Source organism: Rhodnius prolixus, unplaced genomic scaffold, assembly GCF_049639745.1.
Source record: "Rhodnius prolixus isolate KJV_2025 unplaced genomic scaffold, Rpr scaffold_5, whole genome shotgun sequence".
In the NCBI taxonomy this organism is placed as follows: Eukaryota; Metazoa; Arthropoda; class Insecta; order Hemiptera; family Reduviidae; genus Rhodnius; species Rhodnius prolixus.
The window spans coordinates 13,718,100-13,744,840 of NW_027411624.1; the positions used below are offsets into that span (position 1 = coordinate 13,718,100).

At 36.2% G+C, this 26,741-nt stretch overlaps 1 protein-coding gene across 11 annotated transcripts in view; it reads left to right on the forward strand.

Moving 5' to 3' along the window:
* Eph (Eph receptor tyrosine kinase) overlaps positions 1-26,741 on the forward strand; it is a 675,653-nt gene that overhangs the window by 440,724 nt on the left and 208,188 nt on the right. For all 11 annotated transcript variants that reach the window (XR_012461180.1, XM_074137247.1, XM_074137254.1 and 8 more), the window contains one exon: positions 19,617-19,696. Coding sequence is in view for 10 of the 11 variants with exons in the window: in XM_074137247.1 (XP_073993348.1) it covers positions 19,617-19,696 (80 nt within the window). In the remaining variant the exon portion in view is untranslated. The remainder of the gene's footprint in view (positions 1-19,616; positions 19,697-26,741) is intronic.

Sequence of the window (26,741 nt, forward strand, 5' to 3'; positions counted from 1 at the left end):
ATGGCTGTAATGCTTAATGAATTATTGATGTTATACGCACCTGATTGGTTAATATCATTAAAATGATACCAAGTGATTGGCTGTTAAGTATCAAGATTCAGTGAAATCTGTTGTAGATGAACAATAGCGCAATAAGTAAAGTAATCGCCCATTTTTTCAGGCAGGCTTTACGTCCAACTACCAAATTAGGTGTCGTGGACGGAGGCAACTAGCAGACATAAAAATTTCACATATAAACATTAAATAAAATCCAAGGCCTATACCAGGGGGGAATCGAACCCACTAAACCAAAAACACATCTAAGTATTGTGGCCCTCGCCTCTAACCGCTCGGCTATCGTGGCGTCTAATACAATAAGTTTTTAAAAGTTAAATTTTAAGAAAATCTCTGATTTTTAAGTTTAAACTTGATTTTTTAGCGTTTTAAAAAATAGATAAATCGAGGCAACTGCATTTTGAGGTAGTTCTTCAAAGTGTCTTTATATTTTGAACTTTGAAGAAATATTTAAAATTAGTTATTGTTTAAAAAGTAAGTAGACAAGAAGGTGTGTCCCTAGAAAAATGTAACTGTAAATGAATTTATCTCAATACAACTTTTTTTCTAATTTTAATATTGTTACTACATCTTGGCCTGTCTGCCAGTGGGAAGGTATGTTACCAGCTCAATTGGCCTTCAGTAGAAAACCGCAGAGTCTGGCCACAAAAACCAAACACTTCAGAGTTAGAAAGAAATTGAATCAGATTCAATAACAACGCTGTCGTACCCACTGTCTGTGTCTGTTACAAAGATTGAAGCATTGCTTACTCATTTATACCGATTTCTTTGTTTCAAAATTTATTCAATAAAATCTTCTCCTTTTCAATAAATTATTTTACAGTGAGCTCAGTTTTTAAATGGTTATATTTACTTGTGGAAGTTGGGGATCATTTTTTTTTTTTTGTTCTCTGAATAATTGTTAATATTATTGGTTCTTTTTGTCTTTGATTCCTTTTGATTATTTATTTATTTTTTGTAATTTGCTGGATATTAAGTGAGATGGATCTCGGATATCTTTGAAAATGGTAAGGTCTGGATCCTAAGTATGTTTTGGATATCTGGTGGAAACAATGATAAAGGAGTGGACCTCTGCAATGGCAGAGATACACTTAAAGATGCAGGCTGAAAATAAGATGCCATAGAGGTGACCGATCAGTTATAAATCATAATCAAACAGATAAAAGTTTTTTTTTTTTTATTTATTTTCACAACTGCAGAATAATTCTGCATCAAGTGAAGCTGATACAACATGATAGTGGAATAGATACATGAATACATGTGGGGAGAATTCACCCATTGGTGAAACTCCCAAAGTGGTACAGTTCCAACTATTGTACATTGGCTCTTACTTCATTTAGAAGATCGCGTGGCCACCTGCGCTTCAACCGCCTGGGAGGATTTCCTGGTAGAGTGGTAAGTTGAGCTACTAGAGGATTGGGATGTGAGGTGATTGATGTGTGGAATTTAAAGTAACGGGATCTTACAGCTTCTGAAACATAAGGAACAAGTAAATCTCGGTGCAAGGTATGATTGGAAACAAAGTAAGGAGCATTAGCGATTCGACGGAGAGTTTTTGACTGGAAGGATTGGATTCTGTAGATATTGGAAGCTTTGGCTGAGCCCCAAAGTTCCATTCCGTAAGTCCAGGCAGGTTTCAGTATCATAGTGTAGATGAGTCGTTTATTCTGTAGAGAGAGTTTAGATCGCTTGTCGACAAGTCTAAAGAGAAGTTTGTATCGTCTGTTCAGTTCTTTCCGTTTGAGTCTAGTATGTGGATTCCAGGTTAGGCGTTTGTCCATGAAGAGTCCTAGGTACTTAACACAATCTGTTGTGGGAAGAGGAGTGAGGTTTAGGTAAACGGGTGGAAGGATAGTTCGCCTTAGGGAGAATGTAATGTAATTACATTTATTTTCATTAATTTTAATTCTCCATTTCTTTAGCCAAGGCTCAAGAGATTCTATATGGGATTGGAGGAAGCGGTAGGCAAGGACCGGGTCTTTATGAGGAGAGAGGATGGCCGTATCATCGGCATAAGTAAAAAGGAAGGTACGAGGATTGGTAGGAATATCAGCAGTGTATATGGTGTAGAGTACAGGCCCAAGGACACTTCCCTGGGGAAACAGATAAAAGTAAAATGAAAATATTTTGATTATGTAAGGAATGATAGATGTTGAATAAGAATGGCGAACACTGCTGTAATTTTCTTTTACCGCTACTTAAATTATAAACTTTTCTTGTATAAAGAAATAGAATAATGGAGAAAGATGACTGACGAAGAAGGAACAGTAAAGAATTGAAGAAATCTTTATTATAATATAAATATGTACCAAAAAAATAAAAATAAATAAATATACGATGCGTCAGTGTACGAAACATTGTAACCTTCATAACAAATACTAGTAGAAAGGTTAAGGATGTATAGGATAAAGAATGCGGGGAAAAAGGAAGGAAAAACCTGCAATTAGATTAGATTAGACTAGGGCGTCCTCAAGGCCTACGCCACCGCAACCCCTATGGATCTATTGTGGCTCCCACCACTCTAGAGCTCACTCTCCAGACCCGTCCGTTTAATCAGACTCTTAATTCTGGAGAGCGACTCTTGGGCTTGGGTGACCTTGGTTTTTCATCCCCGAGAAGTAAACATCCTTAGCCACAGACAAGCCCCTCACACTGACACAACACATGCAGTGCCGTTTCCTCCTCTTCCTGACAGAATCTACAGAGGCTATCATCCGCTAGGCCCCATGCAGTGCATGTGTTTTCTGAGCCTGCAGTGGCCTGGTTAATAGGCCTACAATTATCCTTATAGCCCCACGGCCTTGACGGATTAATTCATGCAGAAATATACTACAGTTGTGAAAAAAGTAATAAAAAAAAAAATTATCAGAATTTAATCGGTGAAACACGAAACGAAAAATAAGTACGGTTTTTTATGTAAAATATTTTGAATAAGCTCAGCTTTGGAGAATAGTAAGTTACCTAATGCTTATTTTAACTGCCTGTAATGGCAAATAACCTGAAAAAAGAAGCTATACAATTTCTTTGACAAAAGTAAGGAAGTTTTCAGTCAAATTAGGGTAGAGCCCTCCAAAGGAGGGCTGTGTTATGTTAGAGAGTACCCCAAAAAGCAGGTAGAGAATATAAATAAATAACCTCCCTAAAATTTGTGCCTTGACAAGACGGAGAAGGATGTTCCTCTGGTCGGGCCCCCTCCAGAGCGGGTCCCCTGTCTGACCATCACACACACTTAAACATTCCTCCCTTTCTAATGTGATGTTTAGAGCCACCTTCCTTAGCATCATCCACAGACATCCTTAGCCATAGACAAGCCCCTCACACTGGCAAAACACGTGCAGTGCCGTTTCCTCCTCTTCCTGACAGAACCTACAAAAGACTATCATCCGCCAGACCCATGCGATGCATGTGTTTTCTGAGCCTGCACTGGCCAGTTAATAGTCCTACAATTATCCTGATAACCACACGGCCTTGACGAATTCAATCTGCAGTCAGCCTCAGCCTCTATGATGAACTCCTTCGCCTGTCTCTGCCCAGTGGTGGCAAGCCACCATCACTCCTGAGACCTAAACCTGCAACTAATACTAAGAAGGTTTTAATAGAGACCATATAGTCAAAAACTAGAAGAATCATTTTCCTTTAAACTGAACAAGAAACACTGCGCGCTTTTGATAGAACATTTGGCGCAAAACACAGTTCATTACTGCCAATCATAGTTAACCTACGGTTGGCTGATTTAGTTAGCAACTTCCCATAACTATTGCTTTACTGATTTTATAAAGTAATAGCACTGAAAGTCAAGGTCAGAAGTGACGTGATATATTTATTTGCAAGAATCGTACGACGGGATACTCACAAAACTTGAATTTTCAATATTAAATCTAATTTAATAATAAGTTGAAAAATGTTACAAGCATTTTATTGTTAAAAAAATATTAAATTAATCCAACGTTTCGAAATTTTCTTAAATCTTTGGTAGCCAAATTAATGCTGGAATAAATAATTTGCAATTAAAAAAAAGTATTTAATTTATTTTAATATAAATGAAGTCTTTATGTCGGTTTGTGTATGCACTTTTTGTATATGTATAACTTGTAACTGCATTCAAAAGTAAAGCTTAAATATAACGCCTCCATTCAAATTTACGACTCCCCTAGCATTAATAATTTAATTTGTTGCCGTGCCTTTGAAATGCAAATTATTTTTTACCATTTACTTTAGCCATACGTATTCATTTTGTTTAATTTCCGGCAAAATTTAATTATTGACTTTTTATGTAGAGCATGCTCCTTTTTTTGGTTTTATTATCAATTTTACAATCAATAAAAAAGTTAAAAATAAAGCAAAAAAACAGGTATGAATATAAACGTATCTTGTTGCAATTCTTGGCGAAGATTTAATTTTAAAATATATAAACCCACTGAACAGCCATCTTTTTTTCTTCTTTTTTTTAAGGCAGGATGTTAAAACATCCGGTGTCTTATTCATTCTAATATCCTAACCAGCCCGCAGCATCCATTAAAGTCTGGTCGTGTTCCTTATTGTATATTCCTTGTCCAAATATAAATGGTTCAAATTGGTTTGCCACCGGAAATTGATGTTAGCCTGCTGAATATGGAACGAAAATGGTTTAGTGAGACGTGCGCGTGACTGGTTGGTGTTTAGATTGATATCATTGTGCGTAAGTGTACAAAAAACAAAGTAGAAGGGTCTGTAAAATTGAAGAAAAATATCAGAATGAAGGTGGTACGAGATATTTCGCTTTTGATTTTTAGTTTTCCCGTCTTTTTCAAAAATTATCTTTAATGATTTTTTGAATTAATTTGCAAATTAATATGACTCTCATATAATTTGCATTGGCAACAGGATAAAACATTTAGTTACTACAGGTTTGAAACAGGCTCAAAATATTCTTGTTTAAAATTGGATGAAAAGTGATGAGGCTGGAGCTATTGTTGATAAAGAATAGTTGAGGTGTTTAAGGCGTACTTCAGCCCTGGACAATATAATGACCATCGCGGTCAGCCTAGGCTTTCGACAGGCTTTTCTAACTTACGACAGTGAAAGCTGGAAGCTAAACAAGTGTTTCTTGGATTAAACGGAAAATATTCAGAAGGATCGTTGGTTCCTGTAAAGTAGAACCACTGGTTTGAGAAGAAGGAAAAATGTGAGGATTTTTTCCAAGGGGTCGGATTGGTTGAACCTCATCAGTAGGATATTCTCCTTCTGGTAGTTTAATTGTCTATCTTCTTAACGACCAGCAATCATATTTTAGGGTATCGAGTAAGGAGGCGACTAGCTAACATACTTTGCGACAAAGTTATCATATTAAACATTAAATAAAATCCAAGACCTAGACCGGGTTTTAAACCCAGTAACTACCAAAACATCATAGCTCTGTGACCCTCGCCTCTAATCGCTCAGTTATCGTGTCGGGTAGTATTACGGTGACCATTCGTACTGTTTTTGGCAGGACAGTACTGTTTTTTAAGACGCTGTGCTTTTTTTGTTTTAAGCATAAATGACCTGTTTTTTTTATTTATTTGTACTGTTTTTCAATGAAATTTAAATTATACTCAAATGTAATTTTTGAAAGTAAAAATATAGTATAAATGTATAATAATTAAGTTCGCAAATAATCGTTTAGAAAATAATTTTCTGTGTACATTAACTTTGGACGAACTTTTAGCGTAAAACACAACCTGTTTTACCGATAGAGTAGACTAGTCGACCAGTGTAAACATCGATCGCTAAACGTCATGTACGAGGGTCGTTTGAAAAGTCCGTGCAAAAATAAAAACTACTTAATTTTTTGGGGTAAACCTTTTTTATTTTTCAACATAGTCTCCTTTTAGGCTTATACACTTCGTCCAACGCTGCTCTAGTTTGTTGATCCCTTCCGAATAATAGGATTTGTCCAAGTCTGAAAAATAGCCATTCGTTTCTGCAATCACCTCCTCATTTGAATAAAATCTTTTTCCCGCCAGCCATTTCTTCATATTGGGGAACAAATAGTAGTCCGAGGGAGTCAAGTCTGGAGAATAGGGGGGATGTGAAACGAGTTGGAACCCTATTTCCATTAATTTTGCGACCACAACTGCTGAGGTGTGAGCTGGTGCGTTGTCGTGATGGAAAAGGACTTTTTTGTGGGCCAATCGTGGGCGTTTTTCTTGCAGCTCGGTTTTCAAACGGTCCAATAACGATGAATAATATGCACCTGTAATACCCTTTTACCCTTTTCCAGATAGTCGATGAGGATTATTCCTTGCGAATCCCAAAAGACAGTCGCCATAATCTTTCCGGTCGAAGGAACGGTCTTCGCCTTTTTTGGCGCAGATTCCCCCTTGGTAACCCATTGTTTAGATTGTTCTTTGGTCTCAGGAGTGTAGTGATGTATCCATGTTTCATCCACAGTGACGAAACGACGCTTAAAGTCCTGCGGATTCTTCTGGAACGGCTGCAAACCGTCCTTGCAACACTTCACACGATTTCGTTTTTGGTCAAGCGTGAGCAATCGCGGCACCCATCTTGCGGATAGCTTTGTCATGTCCAAATGTTGATGCAAAATATTATGTACCCGTTCATTCGAGATGCCCACAGCACTAGCAATCTCACGCACCTTCACTCTTCTGTCATCCATCACCATATCATGGATTTTATCAATGATTTCTGGAGTAGTAACCTCAACAGGGCGTCCAGAACGTTCAGCGTCACTTGTGCCCATATGGCCACTCCGAAAATTTTGAAACCACTTATAAACTGTTCTAATCGAAGGTGCAGAGTCACCATAATGTTTATCAAGCTTCTCTTTAGTCTCCTGAGGCGTTTTGCCTTTCATAAAGTAGTGTTTAATCAACACACGAAATTCTTTTTCGTCCATTTTTTGAAAATCACCCGACTTCCTCGATTCAAACGAATGCCAAACACAAAGAAATAGACCGATCTGGCTGAAACTTGGTGTGTGTTCTACCAAGAGATGCTACTAACTAAACATAACCTCGGTACGCGCCAGTAGTGCTATCTCTCTGACTTTGCACGGACTTTTCAAACGACCCTCGTAAAAACTAATAACTAAACTAACCTATACTATTATTTGGCCATTGTTTTGTAATAACCGATCTCGCGTTAATAAACGTATTCATATTTTTTATAGGTTTTTTTTTTTTTGCTCCTTGTCCTGTTTTTTGATACAAAAATAATGGTCACCGTAAGTATGATGGATGTTATAGCTCCTTATACGATTTTTTTATTAATAAATACATTGATTATTTCTTCTATATTCTTTACAAAACGTTTTGGTATCTGCCTTCCTCAATCTGTAATTCGTCGTTCTGATTATTACTTTTTAAACATCGTTTATGAAAGATAGTTCAAGATATGTGTAATCAGAAATGTGAATACCAGTTTGATGATGGCATAAAAAGAGATGCCGAAACGTGTCTATAAAAGAATACTGATGAAATACAAACAAATATCTGAAATAATCAAATCTCTCCACTAATTTATTTTGTAAATATTAATTAATACAAATATCTACCCACACATCGTACTCTTTAATGTTCAGTATTATTAGGATGTTACTTCTCTCCTAGTTGGTTGGCTTTAGGGCACTTTGTTGAACCACTGTTGTACTAAATTACTTTGCCAATGGGAAACTGTGGAAAATATAATTAGCAGAGTATAGTTGGTTAATTTAAAGAGAATCCTCGTGATTGGTGCAATACAGAAGGAGGGGGAAAAGGATTTATTGGTAATTTACTTTACTGTCCTGTAACTGTACAACACAGTCCATATTAAAACATGGCATTTTGATGGTTATAAACAGGATAGATTAAAAACGAATTGGTAATCAAACCAGTTTAACCAATTTCTATTTCTAAACCCATTTCTAATTGAATTTTGTCCTCATGAGTGTGCGGTGCATACATAAAGGTGTAAGCTTAATTGGTGGTATCATCAGAGGTTTTACAAGATGTATACTTTAGGGGCATTAGTTAAAGTGCCTAATCAAATTTGTGGAATTTATTAATTTTTTTTATTTAATTTAAGGTATTGTGAAACCTCTAAACTCATCTCTTTTCTCTTGAGGAATGGTTCAAGTTTATTGAATCCAAATCCCAAAATATTACTTCCATTCTTCGCCACATTACTCTTCCCCCGATCTTCTATGACTCAATTCCACTGGCTGACTGAGTCCTGTATGATAGAAACCATTTAAAGTACTTAACACGACACTGATGACTCATCCTCTGTTCTGGTGATAGATGAAATAAAAAAAAAAAAATGCACAATGCGATGGATATTTTGAAATTCTAAGACTGAATAAATCGTTTAAAGGATAGAACTCAGAGCATAGGAGTAAATTAAAGTATTGTGTTTCCTTAGCTGTTATCTTCCACTTAAGGACGGCCTAAGAAAGAGAAAGTAGGACATGTGTCCTGTACTCAGGAGAGGCAGGTGTTTCCGTTGATTATAGGTTTTGGTAAAACATGCTACGTAGAATCATGAAATTACTCTTTTTTGAATACCAACTTGGTTCAAATGGAGCACCAATTTTTAAATTGTTTCCGTTCAAATAAATATCAAGTTTTTTAAACCGGGAATAAATAGTTCTTTACTTGTAAAGTATGTATTTTAGGGCTTTTAAATATTCCTTATTTGCTACAGAAACAGACAATGCAAATGAATGCACTTGGTGCCATTCAGATCTCAATGAAAAGCATGTGTTAGTTTAATTTTCAAGTCTGCAATTGCATCAATACAAATTAGGATTGCTCTAAAATATTGAAGGATTTGTTAGAATAGGGTCCAAAGTATAAGAACAAAATTATTTGAATTCTTGCACTGTTAGATTTGTATAGAATACTTCAAATGTATGAGTGCATTTATATAATACATGCATATGTGAGAATATATGATATATTTTTGGGTTGGGGAGTATAAGAAGTTTTTATTGGTGAGAATTTGCTAAAATTAATGAATTTATTAGCTTGAATGTATTTGGAGGGATTGAAGCTGATCGCCTGCTCGTGGTGCCCCCTGCATAATTTAATCGGGTCACAACAGAGAGCACCAACCTGAATGGGTCCAGGCCATCAGACCGTCTCAGGAAGTAGGAGTTTAACCGGGTACGAAACTCTGGAGGTGCTCAGGGCAAGTGTAGAGGTCTAAAAGAGGCAATTCCACCGTTACACGGGGGGACTGCTGGCCAAGCTCTCCACATCTCCGAAATCAAAAAGATTAAAAGAATCTCTACATCGCAAGGTAGATGAGATGGGGGCGAAGTAAGATTGTCTTTGTAAGGATGCGTGAAAATTTTCGCTTTAAGGACAGGAAATATTTTATCCTTGATTAGCTAAAAGCAGTCGTCAAGGCGCTAATGATTCTGTTGATGATTGAACAGAGAAGGGATGGAGCCCAATGATTATTAAACTGCAATCCCAACTGCGGATCCCGGAATTGAATCTAGTTGCCTAGCTTTTCTCATCCTAGGAGCTTTTAACTACTCACTGTCCATTGATATCCCAGAGAACACAGTTCGAAAGTGCTTGCCCGACCGTGCACTGAAAAAAATTAAGCTCCAGACACCAACAAACATCAGATTTTGACGCTCCTTAATTTAAAAAAAAGAAAAAAAAAGTAAAGACAAATCCTCAATGTCATGACATTGACATCTGTATACTCAGGGTCATTTCTTAGTCTATCTTCAGTTTACTGAAGAGAGACTTGGCCATTTTACTATATTTTTACACGAAACAGGGGCTGGAATTTTTTTCTTATTTTCTATGTATTTACAACAATTAGTCACTGTTCTGTTTCATCATCAGAAAAATATATAAGTTTAAGTTCTCATAACCATATATCTTCAATATATTTTTAATAATCAATGGTACATCGCAAATAAAAAGTGTAAAACCAGCGAGAATAATGTCAAAATCGTGTCGATTAAATGTGTTATTTAGTCCTTGAACTAAAGTATTGTTTAGAAAAATTCACTTCCTTGCGCTTTATTGTATCTAAAATTTATTTCTATTTAGATTGATTGATATTATTAATTTATTACCTTTTAATAATAGTAATAACTTCCTGTCATGGGAATTGCTGAATAAAAGCGGTATACTTTCAGATATATCGTATTCTTTTTCTAACTTCTTTAAAAGAGCAACTGTTGCAGATTATATTGGAATAAATACGAGGTGTGGCTATTAAATAACGAGACTGATGCATGCTACAGAAGAACTATGCATGCGCCAATTCCAAACGACCGACAGCTGTGCAGCGTAAAGCCCTCTCTTTCGAAAGGCAGCGTCTCACGTGTTTGTAGAGAAATCTGTCTGACCGGAACCGTCGTTTGTGTAAGAGGTGTAAGTTTCGTTTTGTCGAAAACATGATACCTACACATGCAGTAGAGCAACGAATTGTCGTGAAATTTCACATGAAACTTGGTAAAACCGCTACTGAAGCTTATCTTTTATTAAAATAAGTTTATGGCGATGAATAATTAATCACGGGCGCTAGTTTTTGAGTGGTTCAAGCGTTTCTAAGATGGCCGAGAAGACGTCGGAGATGATGACCGCCCGGGTCGCCCTTCCACATCCAAAACGGATGAAAATATCGATTATAATTACTCAACATTACTACCGTGATGTGCTCGCATGGGTTCTCCATCAAGACAACGCGCCGGCTCACACTGTATTGTCTGCTGCAAGACGTTTCTAGCCAAAGTACAACATCCCAGTTTTAGGCCATCCGCCTTATTCGCCTGACCTGGCTCCATGTGACTTTTATCTGTTCCCCAAAGTCAAAGTCTGCATTAAAAGGAACACGATTTCGGTCCGTTGAAGCTGTGAAAGAAAAAGTGGTACGCGTCATGCAGGAGCTCAGAGAAAAAGTCTTCCAGCACTGTTTCGTACAATGGTAATATTCGCATGGAGCGTTGTAGGGATAGGGGAGGGGTGTATATTGAAGGTGATAATAACTAAATATGTATAAATTTAAAATAAAATGTTTTACAGCATCAGTCTCGTTATTTAATAGCCACACCTCGTATCGTATATACATACGGATTAATCGATAAAACAAATGATAATATTCAGTAAGATTGTTGACTCATTTTACTTAGTCAAGATTATCTTAAAAAGTTACTTGTAGAAGTAGAAGTTGGAAGGTGAACTGGTGGTAAACGATGGTAAATGGAGAAGCAGAATGTTTGTACTGGGTACACACGATTGTAACCACATTTTGTCGCGAGGTAGAGCGGACTAATCATGACATTGACATAACACCCCCAACAGTGCCACCCACCCCCGACTACACATCATCATCATCATCAGATTGATTAAACAAAACCCTAACTATATAAACACACCCTCTGGTTATACGTGGTATATACCCAAACTTGTTTTGTTCCCCCCCAAAAAAATAGAAAAACAAACATGTAAATTTAATTGGTTTTCCCCTCTATTTTTAATTAATACAGTAATGTGTAATTATTTAGATATATTATATGTGTGAGTTTATAGAGTGAGCGCAAAAAAAATGGGTTTGCTTTTTGCATTAGCGTATTTAAAAGGAATGTAATTTGTGATTAATTTGAAAAAATAATTACATATCATTAATCTCTCATCAAATTTGCTCAAATTAATTACTAGTCTAATAAAATGAACAAAGAAAAGTATTTTAATTTTTCCAGTTTTTGGTGGTTTGGTATTTATATTCAAATTGTTCTTTTATTGCACTGAACATATACTATACGAGGGTCGTTTGAAAAGTCCGTGCAAAAATAAAAACTACTTAATTTTTTGGGGTAAACCTTTTTTATTTTTCAACATAGTCTCCTTTTAGGCTTATACACTTCGTCCAACGCTGCTCTAGTTTGTTGATCCCTTCCGAATAATAGGATTTGTCCAAGTCTGAAAAATAGCCATTCGTTTCTGCAATCACCTCCTCGTTTGAATAAAATCTTTTTCCCGCCAGCCATTTCTTCTTATTGGGGAACAAATAGTAGTCCGAGGGAGCCAAGTCTGGAGAATAGGGGGGTTGTGAAACGAGTTGGAACCCTATTTCCATTAATTTTGCGACCACAACTGCTGAGGTGTGAGCTGGTGCGTTGTCGTGATGGAAAAGGACTTTTTTGTGGGCCAATCGTGGGCGTTTTTCTTGCAGCTCGGTTTTCAAACGGTCCAATAACGATGAATAATATGCACCTGTAATAGTTTTACCCTTTTCCAGATAGTCGATGAGGATTATTCCTTGCGAATCCCAAAAGACAGTAGCCATAATCTTTCCGGCCGAAGGACCGGTCTTCGCCTTTTTTGGCGCAGATTCCCCCTTGGTAACCCATTGTTTAGATTGTTCTTTGGTCTCAGGAGTGTAGTGATGTATCCATGTTTCATCCACAGTGACGAAACGACGCTTAAAGTCATGCGGATTCTTCTGGAACAGCTGCAAACCGTCCTTGCAACACTTCACACGATTTCGTTTTTGGTCAAACGTGAGCAATCGCGGCACCCATCTTGCGGATAGCTTTGTCATGTCCAAATGTTGATGCAAAATATTATGTACCCGTTCATTCGAGATGCCCACAGCACTAGCAATCTCACGCACCTTCACTCTTCTGTCATCCATCACCATATCATGGATTTTATCAATGATTTCTGGAGTAGTAACCTCAACAGGGCGTCCAGAACGTTCAGCGTCACTTGTGCCCATATGGCCACTCCGGAAATTTTGAAACCACTTATAAACTGTTCTAATCGAAGGTGCAGAGTCACCATAATGTTTATCAAGCTTCTCTTTAGTCTCCTGAGGCGTTTTGCCTTTCATAAAGTAGTGTTTAATCAACACACGAAATTCTTTTTCGTCCATTTTTTGAAAATCACTCGACTTCCTCGATTCAAACGAATGCCAAACACAAAGAAATAGACCGAAACATAGGGGAACAAGGAGATATCGATGTAAGGTAGAATTCGAAACAAAGTAAAGGAACATTAGCGATTCGTAGGAGCGTTTTTAATTGAAAAGATTAGATTCTGTAGATATTAGATTATTATATCCCTTAAGTCCAGACAGGTTTGGAGTATCATGGTGTAGATAAATTGTTTATTGTTCAGTGAAAGTTTAGTCTTTTTCTGTGAGCTCCTGCATGACGCGAACCGCTTTTTCTTTCACAGCTTCAACGGACTGAAATCTTGTTCCTTTTAATGCAGATTTGACTTTGGGGAACAGATAAAAATCACATGGAGCCAGGTCAGGCGAATAAGGCATATGGCCTAAAACTGGGATGTTGTACTTGACTAGAAAGGTCATGGACAGACAATGCAGTGTGAGCCGGCGCGTTGTCTTGATGGAGAACCCATGACTTGTTCTTCACACAAATCGGGTCGATTTTTCCCTTACTCTTTCATGAAGTTGAGCCAGCACCTCACGGTAGTAATGTTGATTAATTATAATTGATATTTTCATCCGTTTTGGACGTGGAAGGGCGACCCCGGGCGGTCATCATCTCCGACGTCTTTTCGGCCATCTTGGAAACGCTTGAACCACTCAAAATCTCGCGCATGTGATTAACATTCATCGCTATAAACTTCTTTTAATAAAAGATAAGTTTCAGTAGCGGTTTTATCAAGTTTTGATGTGAAATTTCACGACAATTCGTTGCTTTACTACATGTGTAGTATCATGTTTTCGGCAAAACGAAACTAACACCTCTTACACAAACGACGGTTCCAGTCAGACTGATTTCTCTACCAACACGTGAGACGCTGCAATCGAAAGAGAAGGCTTTACGCTGTCGTTAAGATTTGGCGCATGCCTAGTTCTTCTGTAGCAGCATCAGTCTCGTTATTTGATAGCCACACCTCGTTTATCTTGTATAGTATAACACATTGAGTGTGTAATTAGGCTCACATTGTACCGATTTCCACTAAATTTGGTTCACATAATTTCATATATTATTAAAAATAAAGTTGCTGTAGATGTTGTACCAGAAACTATGGACCAGAACAAACTGAAACCTACGGTTTCAAATACGGAGCAAATTGTTGCTTACGACGAAAATTTGATCTTGCAGAATTGTGGTGAGACAGAACTGAGTACCTTAGAAACTATATTCTGTATTTTGTATCACGTTAGAGAATATAATGTGAATCGCTAGTTTCTGTTTGAGAGACTGTATCATTATTTTATTTTGAAACCTCACACTCGAGAAGTAGCCATAGAAATAATCTCCATTAGTAAACTAGTAACTACTTGACATAATCTTGTGAAATATTTTAGAATTTCAAAGTTTTCAAGGCAAGATTTATCAGGCATTAAAATTGCAAAAGAAGCCAAAAGAGTTGGCTTGTATTAAAGCCTTGTTAGTTGTTTGGTTATTCTGTCGTCTTTTATGTACATATAAAGTAAATAGCATCAAGTAAAATAGTAAATATATTTATGCTGCGGTATAAGTGGGTGAGAGGGAATCGTGCAGAATTGCATATCCCTCCCCCGCGCGTTCACTAAGCAGCAGCGAGCGAACTAACATACAAACGGCTTGCCTGGAATGGGGCGGGCAACTTTGAGCGCGGCAATGCGGCGGTTAACGTTCAGCGTAGGCGGCTTTTTGATATACTGGCACAAAGTGTAAATTCGCCATGTTTGTGAAAGGATAGTTTCCAGTCTGTGCCTGTCACACGCTCACAAAAACAAATATTATATTTATATGAATGTATTCAAACATATTTCTTATTCAGATGGCTGTGACAAAATTAAATTAAAATTGTAGAAAAAAAATTATAAAAAAAGTTCAGTTCTAGATCCACAACTAACATGCCTCTTTTGGGATATCTGTGTCCCATTTGAGCAATCAGAATTTTTTTTTTTTAACATTCCCTCAGGATCTTTCCTCTAAAACAAAAAATACTTTGTCCTTTTATTTGTTTTTTGTTCGTTTCAGGGGCCCACACATTCATTGTTGCCAAAAATATCTTTTTATTATTTTTTTTTGTTGAATATTTTTACTCATTGTGAATATTCTTCTATTTCTATAACCTGATGGCTGTTGTTTTTACAGCTGACTTTTTTTTTTAATTTTTTTGTTTCTCCAATATTAACCTTCTCTTTACTTCTTTCTTGTAAATCTCCTGGGAGTCCTAAAAATTCGGTTTTGCCTAAATGGTTTTGGAGTGTACGTGTTCTAATTTTATATTTAGCTTAAGACAGAGGTTTCCAAACTTATTTCCGTCTACCGCCCATTTTGAGAATCAAATATTTTGTAGCGTCCCCAAAAACTCTTAAAAGATCTTAAAAATAACAATCGCAATCATTACTTCAATGTAATTATAGCGTGCCATATGAGTCTTAACCTGTTTCTGAGGTTCCATCTTACATTTTAAATGAGACTGTACTATTGAGAGCAATAAAAGGAAACTTTTGTAAATAATAATTAGAAAAACTTTTCACGGACTGTACAAGACATTTCAGTCAAAACTCCTCCGACAGATAGCTGACGCACCTTTCTACGGTGACTAACCTCACTCTTCACCACGACCTCAACATTCCCTTCATAGACCTAAACGCCAAGACGAAATATCAAAAGTTCCATACTGCTCTCTCTACTTGCTCAAATCCTCTTGTACTGTCTATCGCCTCCTCTGACATCCCTAACAATACTCCTCGACGACTGAATCGCCAGTGGCCCCGCGACTTCCTTGAGATTTGAAGAACTAGATCTCTCCTCTCTCCTACTCATATTCTCCTCTTCACATTCCCCCTATCTCATCTAGAGAATGCTACCGCTGGGTAGCTTCTCTCCTCCTGCTCTCCTCCCGCAACAGTTCATCTCATTCACCTCCTATTTACTTATTGTATATACTATATTTATACAGATTGTAAATTACAAAATAAATTAAAAATTAAAACTTTATTTCAAATTAAAACAAACATTTCAATTTAAATTTTAAAACTAATCTAATGTGAAATGATGAATCTAATGATTTTTAACAAGTTTGGTTAATGTAAGGCTCGAATTTACTGCAAAAAAAAAAAACAGCCGTAAGTTACCGCGTTCGGTAACATGCAAACGATTTCTGTTTCTAGTTAGCAGCGTTGATACAGCACTAAATCCACGTTCACACAAATACGACGATGGGTATGCTATCAAGAAATCGTTGACCACAATTTAGGGGTACAATTGTGGGATTGGTTTTTGTAGCCCAAAATTAACGAAACAAGGAAATAATCGATGCAGTGTTAGTAGGCAGGTTTTGATTTTAATTTAAAAAAATTTGAAAAACACGAAACAGCAATCGCCCCCCCAAAACCACTGAAATACCTCCCCCAATTTCCTCTGGGCTCTTTACCGCCCAGATGGGGGCGTTTTCGCCCACTTTTAAGAAAGACTGATTCAAGTCCTAATAAAGGATACTACAAGTAAGTGTTATTTTTTTTCCCCCAAACTCGGCCCATTTTTGTCGGTATCATTTTCACGAATAGATTTCCAATTTTTTCTTTTTTTTTGGAGGGATTTTCTCATAAATGGCGTCTAGAATTTTCTTTGAGAAGAACTATTGTTCATAATTTTTGGTGGCTAATTTTATTCATCAAAAAAGGGAGAAAGATTATTCCCTATTTCAGGCATAATTTTTTAATCTTTTTTTTTTTGCCAAGCTTTCGACGTAGAGGCCATTTTCAGTGCTTTAAAAAAAAAATATATATATATGTTATATCCTCTTTGGACATCAAAGATTGGTGTGTTCTTCTTCCTTGACTTCTTCTTTCTTCTTCCGGTGACGTCACCATGCAACTTCCTTTTACCATTAAATAAATGGAAAGTAAAGAATTGCTAGATTTTTCTGAAGCGCAATGACTTCAGAATAATGATTTAGTTTTAACAAGAAAACAAAAGTGGATGAAAAAATATAAAAAAGGCAAACAGCTTGTAACTTCTACCAACGATCATGATTAAGTTTCCCAACTAGTTTTACATCTTCACGGTAATAATTAATAACATATGAAGAAAATAGATCTTACTTGTTACAAAGTAAGATCAGGTAAAATGAAAGTCTTGTTTTTTCTTTAGTCTCTGACCATATTTATCTGAAAAGGTATTTAGTTCAACATTTCGCTTACTTTTAAAACAATTTACTTTTAACAGAAACACAATTGTACATGATAGAACTTAGTAATAAAAGATTAACATTACTATGTTACAAGCATAACAAACAAGAAGCACATGAAGATTCTTTTTTTTAAAAAAAAACAGAAAACAAAGCAAAAAAAAAGACGTACATAGAAAACCAGTACGAACTATTTGTAAAGATGGTCAAGTAGACTCTTTCAACATTTCCTTTAAGACCATAAAGATGTGACCTTAAAGATCTTATCAAAAACATTATTTGTTCTAGTTGGTATCTTCCATGGATTTATTGTTCAGCTGCTAGTAATAAAGTAACGAAGATTTTTTGTTTTTTCTTATCAATCTTTATTTTTACTTTTTTATGTTTACAAACCGCGCACATAACGCATGAAGAAGGGAGAAGGCATAAACATTTGAAATTTGTGTTCTTCATAGATTTATCTTAAATTTTTCATCATCAGACTCGTACTTTGTAGTTGGTTGAAGAAAATGCGCTTCATTTCTGAATAAAAGTTCGATTTATTCATGAACTCTGCTCTAGAATGGTCATACACCATGATTTCTTTATCTACATTTCTCTCTTTTTAGCGAAAACAGGGACGAATACATTTTGTTTGTTTAATTCATTATCAATTCTGCTGCATAATGTGGGAGAAGCAACAATCATATGGACTTTTTCTTTGCTATTTTTTCAAATATATTTTTAATGCCGTATTTACGTCCGTCTGCCAAATTAGGTGTCGTGAAAAGAGGTGGTCACTTGCAAACATACTTTACTACCAAATTTCTCATATTAACCATTAAATAAAGAAAACCAAGGCCTCAGAGACCGGGAATCGAACCCACCAGTCTCTTAACCGCTCGGCTATCCTGGCTTTGAATATTTCACTTAAATAAAATGATAAGGTGCGATATCTTGGATTTTATCTCGACAAATGCCTTACGTGAAACCCCCATAGCCTAGTCAAGCGACAGGAACTGTACTTACCAAAAGATCCCTCGACAAACGCTCCAAATGGTCTCTTACGAACAAAAAGAAACTCTACACAGCTCTACTAGTCCCCAATCTGGACATAAGAATTTGAACTATACGGTACTGCAAAGCGTTCTAATCTCAACCGTATCCCAATCCCTTCAATCGAAAATCCTAAGCACAATCTTTAAAGCTCCTTTCTACATACTATCCACACTGAACTAAAAATCCCTTTTGTCCTTGACTTAGCCAAAATTCCGTTACACCAAATTTCATTCCCAAACTTTCCCAACACTTCAACCCGCTCATAAACCATCTATCCCAAACTACTCTTTCCTCAAATCCTCGCCGAAGACTGAAGCGCCGATGGCTCTTGATGGAAATGGCCTGATAGAAAAGGGCATCCTTCGAATTCACTTCAACAGCATCCTGTGTTAGCCGACTCATGATGGTTTATCGTTGGATGGCCCTCATTCAAATCTTTCCAAGCCATTTTTATTTATACAGGGTGTTCCTTTTAAGACGACTCAAATGCATTTCATGCTCAAACGGTTAATCTGAGCAAAAAAATGGTAGAAGAAAAATTTGTTGCCCGTCACCTCTAGTTTCAGAATATGTGACTTGATTTTAGGATTCCTGCCCGCATACGCGGCTGACGCGCGACCAAAAGTAAAGGGTTAGCAGTTGACCCCAATTTTCATGTACACAGTTTTAAAGAGTATAAAAAGTTATGAAAGAAACCGGAAACCACAATTCGATTTCTTCAAATCTTAAAACTGTTCAAGCTTATAATTTTAGTAACACACCAAGTACTTTTCGACATCATATTATTTTTAGTAAATTTAATTTTCCACCTTGATTAATCATATTGCATAATTATCAGTTTTCTTATTAAATATTGTCCCAATATTTCTTTTATCGTTACGTACATTTAGTTGTGCATAATATCCGACCCTTTTTAAAACTGTCCGGTAGGACAGTTGTATTTATAGCAGACATTACCACTTGGTAGCAGTACGTGCATGCTGCCGGTAACCCGTTACCAATCGATGCTCTCACGCGATATGTCTATTATCGATGGGAAGTAGTACTTAGGAAGTCATTTTATTATTATTATTTCTCTCTTCCTTTTTTTTCATATGAACTAAATTTTACGAAAAATGCAGATGGTGTTTATAGCTTTTAAATTGCACAATTTGATCTACAGTTTTGTCGCGAATATTGTGCTATTAACCAGAACCTTGCTTAACATTCTCTTTCTAAAAGATCCAGCTTAATCAGGTTGCACAAACTTCTGAAATCTAAAAAACCGAAATTTGTACACGTAAGTTAAGAAGTGCCACACAACTCCCCGTTCTCAAATAATCTTTCTGTTCCTCTTGATATGGTAGTTGCAGAAAAAATGTTAGCAGACTGCAAGAATTGATCTTAACTGTTTAAGATTATTAATTTTTCTGTTTTGTTTTGTTTCAGTTGTTCTATTGGACACCTCCAAGGAGGCTAGTCTAACCTGGACTACATATCCGTTTGGGCCTCAAGCTAGCACTCCAGGGGTAAGTAACCTTTCTAGTTCTTGTATTGCACGAAAACGCGAAAATCCACAATTTTTATTACCAATCACTTTGTTGATGTATTATATAAAATGTTAGGTTCTGTTCTACTAACAAGTTATTTGTTCTTTTTGAAATGGTGAATTTATAATTGTGTGTTGTTGGAATCCATGGTGAAATTTCTCTACTTCCAAATTTTGAAGGCATTAGTTTTTGTACGTAAGCATTGTTACGGTCTTATTAACATTTTGATCTTAATGATACACAACAGTTTGCTTCTTTTTGTTCTCCCTTGAAAAATCTTCTTTTATTTTATTAATAGAGTGTGACATTAAAAATATTCAAAAATGAACCCTGGAAATCTTATTTTTTATGACAAATTTTAATATAAGTTCACCAATTTTATTTCTTAATGAAAAATTAAAGCTCTGAATTAAGTTTTAAATGTTCACTTATAAAATTTTAGCATAAAATACAGAGTAATCGTTGCAAAGAAATATTGTATGTTATCGATGTTTGTAGTATATCGATTAATGGGATGAAAGTATCATTAATGAGTAATAGTATTTTTTTGGTTTCAATATCTACCTGAGTTCCTGATTGGTGTTCCAACTCGCTGTTGGTGTCTAACCACTCCAATTAGCCTCCCGCCATTCTGATCTATTCTTCATAGCCACTTCGTAACTCCCAACAGGTTACTTGCATTGGCCGCAACCCTATTAACCTTCATCACGGGCTATTCGCCAAGGCTGACTGCAGAATTAATCCATCAAGGCCGTGGGGCTATTTGGATAATTGTAGGCCTATTAACCGGCTACTGCAGGCTCAGAAAACACTTGCATTGCATGGGCCTGGCAGATGATAAGCCTCTGTAGGTGAAGAAGAGGAAACGGCGGTGTTGTGTCAGTGTGAGAGGGACTCGTGTGGTTAAGGATGTTACTTCTCGGGGAGGAAAAAAACCAAGGCCTGGTGAGCTTTACCCAAGAATTAAGAGTCTGATTAAAAGGACGGGTCTGGAAGGTGAGCTTCAGAGTGAGGGGAGCCACAATTGATCCAAAGGGGTCGCAGTGGCGTAGGCCTTGAGGCCGCCCTAGTCGAATCTAATCTAATCTAACACTACCAACCTCGGTCTACCGGCTTTTCTGTTATGATGGACTATCCTATCTAAAAGTTTCCTCGGAGTCTCAGGCTTTCCTCGTTCTGGCAAGGTAGCCCAGCCCAGACTGACAACATCCGATTTGGCTGAGTTTCTTCTAGTTCGTGAGCCAGACTCTTCCCTGAACCGAATATTTTGTGAAGAAGCTTTTTGTTTAACACATCTGATAAGCTTTAGTCAGTACTGGGCCGATCAGTGCCACGGAGAGCTGGGATATCGTTTGTTTACTGATAAAGTTGCTTAATGTATGATTCTTCAAACTGAAATAACATCTATTGGCTGCTGCTATTATTCTAAGTAAAATTTCGGCAGAAGTTTCATTGATTGAGATCAGGTTAAGAGAACTATGTAACCTCTTCAAAACGACATGAACTTATGCTGGTAGATACGATGTCTTCCTTATCCGTGCGTGGTCTTTTCTTAGTTTATGATTAAGCCCTTCATTTCCGCTGCTGTTTTGCAGAAGATCCTAGATACTTAGGCGTTCCCAAAATGGAGTGATTTTGCACGTCTCTTTTCTTGTTTATTTGCAGGGTTTATTTTACGGCCTAAAATCCGAAAGAATTCCTAATTATAAAAGCATTTTTGAGTATCTCCTTGGTACTTTTTTTATTCTTACTTGATTTTTTTAGGGGAAGGTATTGGTCTTGTGGTTAAGAGCGTGACTTTGTCTGTGGGAGATCACCGGTTCGAATCCAGCGTATTACTACTTTTTATTTGTTAGAAAAAATTGTTTATAGTAAAGTATAAGCTTCCGCCCCAGTCCACGACACCTAATTGGTAATTAGACGTTTATTACGGTGTCAATATTTATAATATTTATAAGATTTATAACAGCTAAAATAAAATCAAAGAAAAATAGCGAAACGGTAGATATTGGAAAATTTTATAAGGAGAGTGTCTTCACGGAAAAGCTGGCTACCTGAGGAAAAAAAAAGAAATTTTTTTTGTATTAAGAATTAGGTTTTTTCGTTGAAATAGTTTTTAGTCGGCTAATTCTCGAAGAGAGGCCCGGGTCAGAAGAAAGAAGAAAGAAGAGAGAAGAGAAACGAGAGAAGAGGCAAGCAGACAGCGCTTCCAGCGGAGACTAGTGGAAGGAGGCAGCAGGTTATGGAGAGGAGTATGGCGAGTGTGTTGGGCTGAACCATTAGTGGATTTTGCTATCTGTTTAGCACGCTACTTTCTCAAAAGTCCTTCAAAAAGGAAAACTGAAGGAATACCCGAAAGGGGTTTAAGAGGAGCAGCGAGTCCAGACCAACAACAGGTGCTTTTGTTTGTGGAAAAAAAGACTAACAAACTAAATTCGGTGCCGACCCGGCCCCACGAAGTTATTTTATTTTATTTTAATTACTTACTAATCCTTGGGTTTATGTGGCCACTTAAGTATAACTGTAATTATTTGTTTTAGGGGTAAGGAATTTAATTGTAAATAAATTTCGAGATAGAGATTAATTGAGTTAGGTTGATTATTTTCTTTTCTGGTTAGGCAGTTTTTTTGTTGTAAAGAGAATTTCGTTTTTTTTATGTTAAAGGAAAACTAATAAATTTTGTTTATGTTTATACGTATTTTGTTTAATTTTAATAAGACCCAAAAAAAAAATCCTACCCCTAGAAACCATGCTTTGTTTCAGTTGTAAAGGAGTCAGAAGTGAAGACAATCTTCTTAACTAGATTAACCAGCAAGTCAGAGTAGCCGAGTGTATAGCACACTTAACTCCGGTGATTGAAACCAGTGTTCGATCCCAGCCAGATCCGACTTTTTTTTTTTTTTTTTCTCCGATTAAATTATTAATTTATTTTAATTTAATTTTTTTTTATTATTATTTATTTTTTTTTATTGATATAAATTTTTATTACACTACCTTCTATTATTATTCTGTTAGTTCCTAAATCATTTCCTTTTTCCTTTCTTTTCACTTGTTATCTTCCTTTCCGATACCCACATTACCCAGTTTCCGGCCCTTGTCCTTTCCATATATGTTATTTGGGGTTTCGTCGTTCATCCCCTTCTAGGGTTTTCCCGTTTCCTCTTTTTATTATTATTATTAAAAAATTCTTTTTTATTATAAAACGACGTGGCGTCCAATATTTTGTTTTAGTGTGTTTTCCTTTCCTTCAGGCCCACCCCTTCTCCACTGAAGCTAGCGGCACCACTGTGGCCCAGAGAGGCGTAACACGTTAACCCTTCGCCTGAAAAAAAAATGGGCGATTACTTAACTTTTACTTGATTTTTTTGAATTAAATTTTCTCATTGAATGAACAATTTGGGTATTAAAAAGTTGTTGGCACACACTTCCTCCAGAACTTTTTTGGATTAAATAATGTAATAAGATCCATCTTCCGCTGTTGTCTTTCTTTCTTTTTTGGAGCATTAAAAGTCCAGCTAGTTCTTGTTATTGATTTTGATTATGTTAAAGGATAAATGGCTATCCAGAGGCGACATCCTGGCTAGACGCCATCGTACTCACGCTTCACTTTACCGTCTTCATCATCGCAATATTCTTGTTTTTCCCCCCTTTTAGATAAGCTGATACTGAGAACACAGGTTTATAATTAACTTTTTTTTTTTCTATTTTGTTGATAACCCTATTAAAATCCTTAATAACTTAATCCTAAAAGGAAAAACGGAAGGTGGTGAGTCACTGATTATTATCACTTCCTGAGAAATTAGGCGTTACCCACTTTTATTTTTTTTTAGGCTTTAAGGCTGACGCAAAAGAACAATAAATACTGCACCTAGTTATTCCTTCTCGATATTGGCCTTAATCACGGATTCTTTTTTGGTAAAGGGAAAAATAATGGTGGAGAAGAATTGTTTTTATTATAATTATTAATTCACCGATGTTATCTAGGCTGGCTAGTGTTTTTATTACTAAAAAAAGTGATAGGCAACAACTTGTTAAACAAATTAAAGCCTGCTTTGGTTGGTTCTTTATTTTCTTAAAGTTTTACTTTTTTAAAGACGTAATAAATCACTTAATTTTACGTTAGTAATAAACAAGTACGATCTCTGTTTATTACTACTGAATTTACGACTGTAACTTTTGTTTTTTGAAAAAAAGAAGAGGTATTTTTGGACTGACCAAAATCCATTCATTCCTTTTCTGAGAAGTTAAAACCTCAGTCTGAATAAGATGTGGTGAACTATACCGTTGTATAAAACTTATGAATGACAAAGTCTGGGCTCATCTTTCTATTTTTAGGCTCAATATGCCGATTACCTGTTTGTGTAAGTCTTGTTCGAGAGACGGAAAACTTTTGATAACCCCCCAAAAAAATCATCAGGTTGCGCTAGACTTTAAACTCAACTCAACGACAACTCAAAAAACTCTTAGACGATAGATCTAAACGGTTTTCTTGACTATAAAAGAATAAAATTCCATCTTGACAATCTAAGATACTTCGATCCACAATGAAAACACCCCTTTTTAAGTTTCTAATCAAACTACACACACTGATCTTAACATTTATCATCCAATATCGCCAAAAGCCAATACAGGAAACTCCACTTCTAACTGCAGGCAAACGCAAATCCTTCCTCTAGTTCAAAATCTATCTTCTAGAACTCTTCCCGGCAACCTGAGAATGAGGCCGCTTTTCGAATGATACAATAATTTGTGAGAAAAAATATATATATACAGGGTGTCCCAAGCTATATGGATAACGACTTTTTCTCGGAAACTAAGATAGCTAGAAAAACAACTAAAAAATACGTGTTCCCTTAGTTTTTTTGTTAGGAATCCAAATTTACTTTGTAAATTTTTTTCGGTGCTTCCAGAAGCGAGATACAGGCACCAACTTCATCTTTTCAAATGGGAAGGGTGCGGTTTTTATTTCAGAAATAGATTCCTCTATTTTTTTTAAAGAAAAATTTACTTGAACGGTTTTTTTCTGTGAGCGATATTTTAGAAGTTATGAATGAAAACATGATTCTTATAAGAAATTTCAAAATGATAATATTATAACGGTTTTTTGATTGAATAAGAAGAAAAGTACTATTTTATTATAAATTTTACTCCTCAATAATATTACAGATCATGCTCTAAATGGCCTCCTTCATTAGAGATGCATAGACATGCTCTTTCCTGCCAATTGTCCTTTACTGCCAAAGAAATAGATTCGGCTTTAACTGAGTTACAGGCATCTATTATTCTCTGCTTTAGTTCGTCTATAGATGCAATCCCGGCTTGATTCTGATACACCTAGATTTAGAAATGCTTTTAGATAAGCAGAAATAAGAAAATACAGAAATAAAGTTATGAATAATCACCTTGTTTTTCAGTATCCCCAAATAGTCCATAGGTGTCAATTCCGGTGAACGAGGTGGCCACTGAATCGTTCCCCGTGTCGATATAACACGCCCATCAAATTTCCTATCGAGATATCTCTTCACTTGCCTGATGGTGTTATATCGACACGGGGGGGGGGCGTATTTTTAAGGGAACACGTATTTTTTAGTTTTTTTCCTAACTATCTTAGTTTCCGAGTAAAAGTCGTTATCCATATAGCTTGGGACACCCTGTATACATAAGAGCCAATCAAAGAATGTAAAATAAACTTATTTTGCCATAAGAAGTTGAACGATAAAACGACGAAAGAACTTACTGATACTTAAAGATGCAAGATTTAAAGTAAATGAAGACTTCCGAAGGAGGATTTGACAGTTACTCAAGATCTGACTGTGGACGAACAAGAGAGCTATTTATCCCACATTCTGAGTAGCATGCAGCAAAAAATTGGCCAACAGCTCATGAACAAAATGGTACTCAATGAAGTGAAGTCAAATTTTTTAGTTTAGTTTTCTAAATTTTCGTACTTGGTGACAAAAAGTTCCCTAGTAAGTCTACTCCTACAAAAACTATAGTTTTATTAGCATTTCCCACGGATGATGGGAGACAAAATTGAATATACAATTACACATGTAGGAACAATTAAATATAAAAAAAAGTAAAAAAGAAGTGCCTTAACTCTTAGATTATTCAGATAAACGCTCTAAATTGTAGATTTTTGTCCCCCCTTGTAATTTTTTCCGTTTCAATCAGAGCTTAAAATGACCGTAGGAAAAACTAGACCCTACAATAATAAAAAAACAATTACAGTCTTTTATTAAAAAAAAAAGAAGTGTAATGACCCGACGAAATAGTTAACTTGTAATTATTTACACTAGTGTAACTCCTGTGAATACACACGTACAAACTTCACACATAGTCTTTATTTACAAATTAACTTAATTACAAAGTTATTTTTACAAATATTAAATCTTTTATTAAAGTAATTATATTTAGTCTTCTATTGTTAAAACAATTTACTCATTTGAAGCAAGTTTTATTAGATGTTATGGGATGAAATTTTCTTCTTTAAATGGTTAATTAATTTGATAAGTTATTTTACGGTAATATTTCTAACTTTTCAAGGGATTCGCCAGAAAACTTGAGTATATTTTTTAGGAATAACGCTAAAAATATCAATATATTGGTTTCGTGACCGTAAATTGTTAAACTTAGGATGGAAGATTTGCGAGGAATTGGTCAAATAAAACAACTCGAGTGAAGGTGCGTGAGATTGCTAGTGCTGTGGGCATCTCGAATGAACGGGCACATAATATTTTGCATCAACATTTGGACATGACAAAGCTATCCGCAAGATGGGTGCCGCGATTGCTCACGCTTGACCAAAAACGAAATCGTGTGAAGTGTTGCAAGGACGGTTTGCAGCTGTTCCAGAAGAATCCGCAGGACTTTAAGCGTCGTTTCGTCACTGTGGATGAAACATGGATACATCACTACACTCCTGAGACCAAAGAACAATCTAAACAATGGGTTACCAAGGGGGAATCTGCGCCAAAAAAGGCGAAGACCGTTCCTTCGGCCGGAAAGATTATGGCGACTGTCT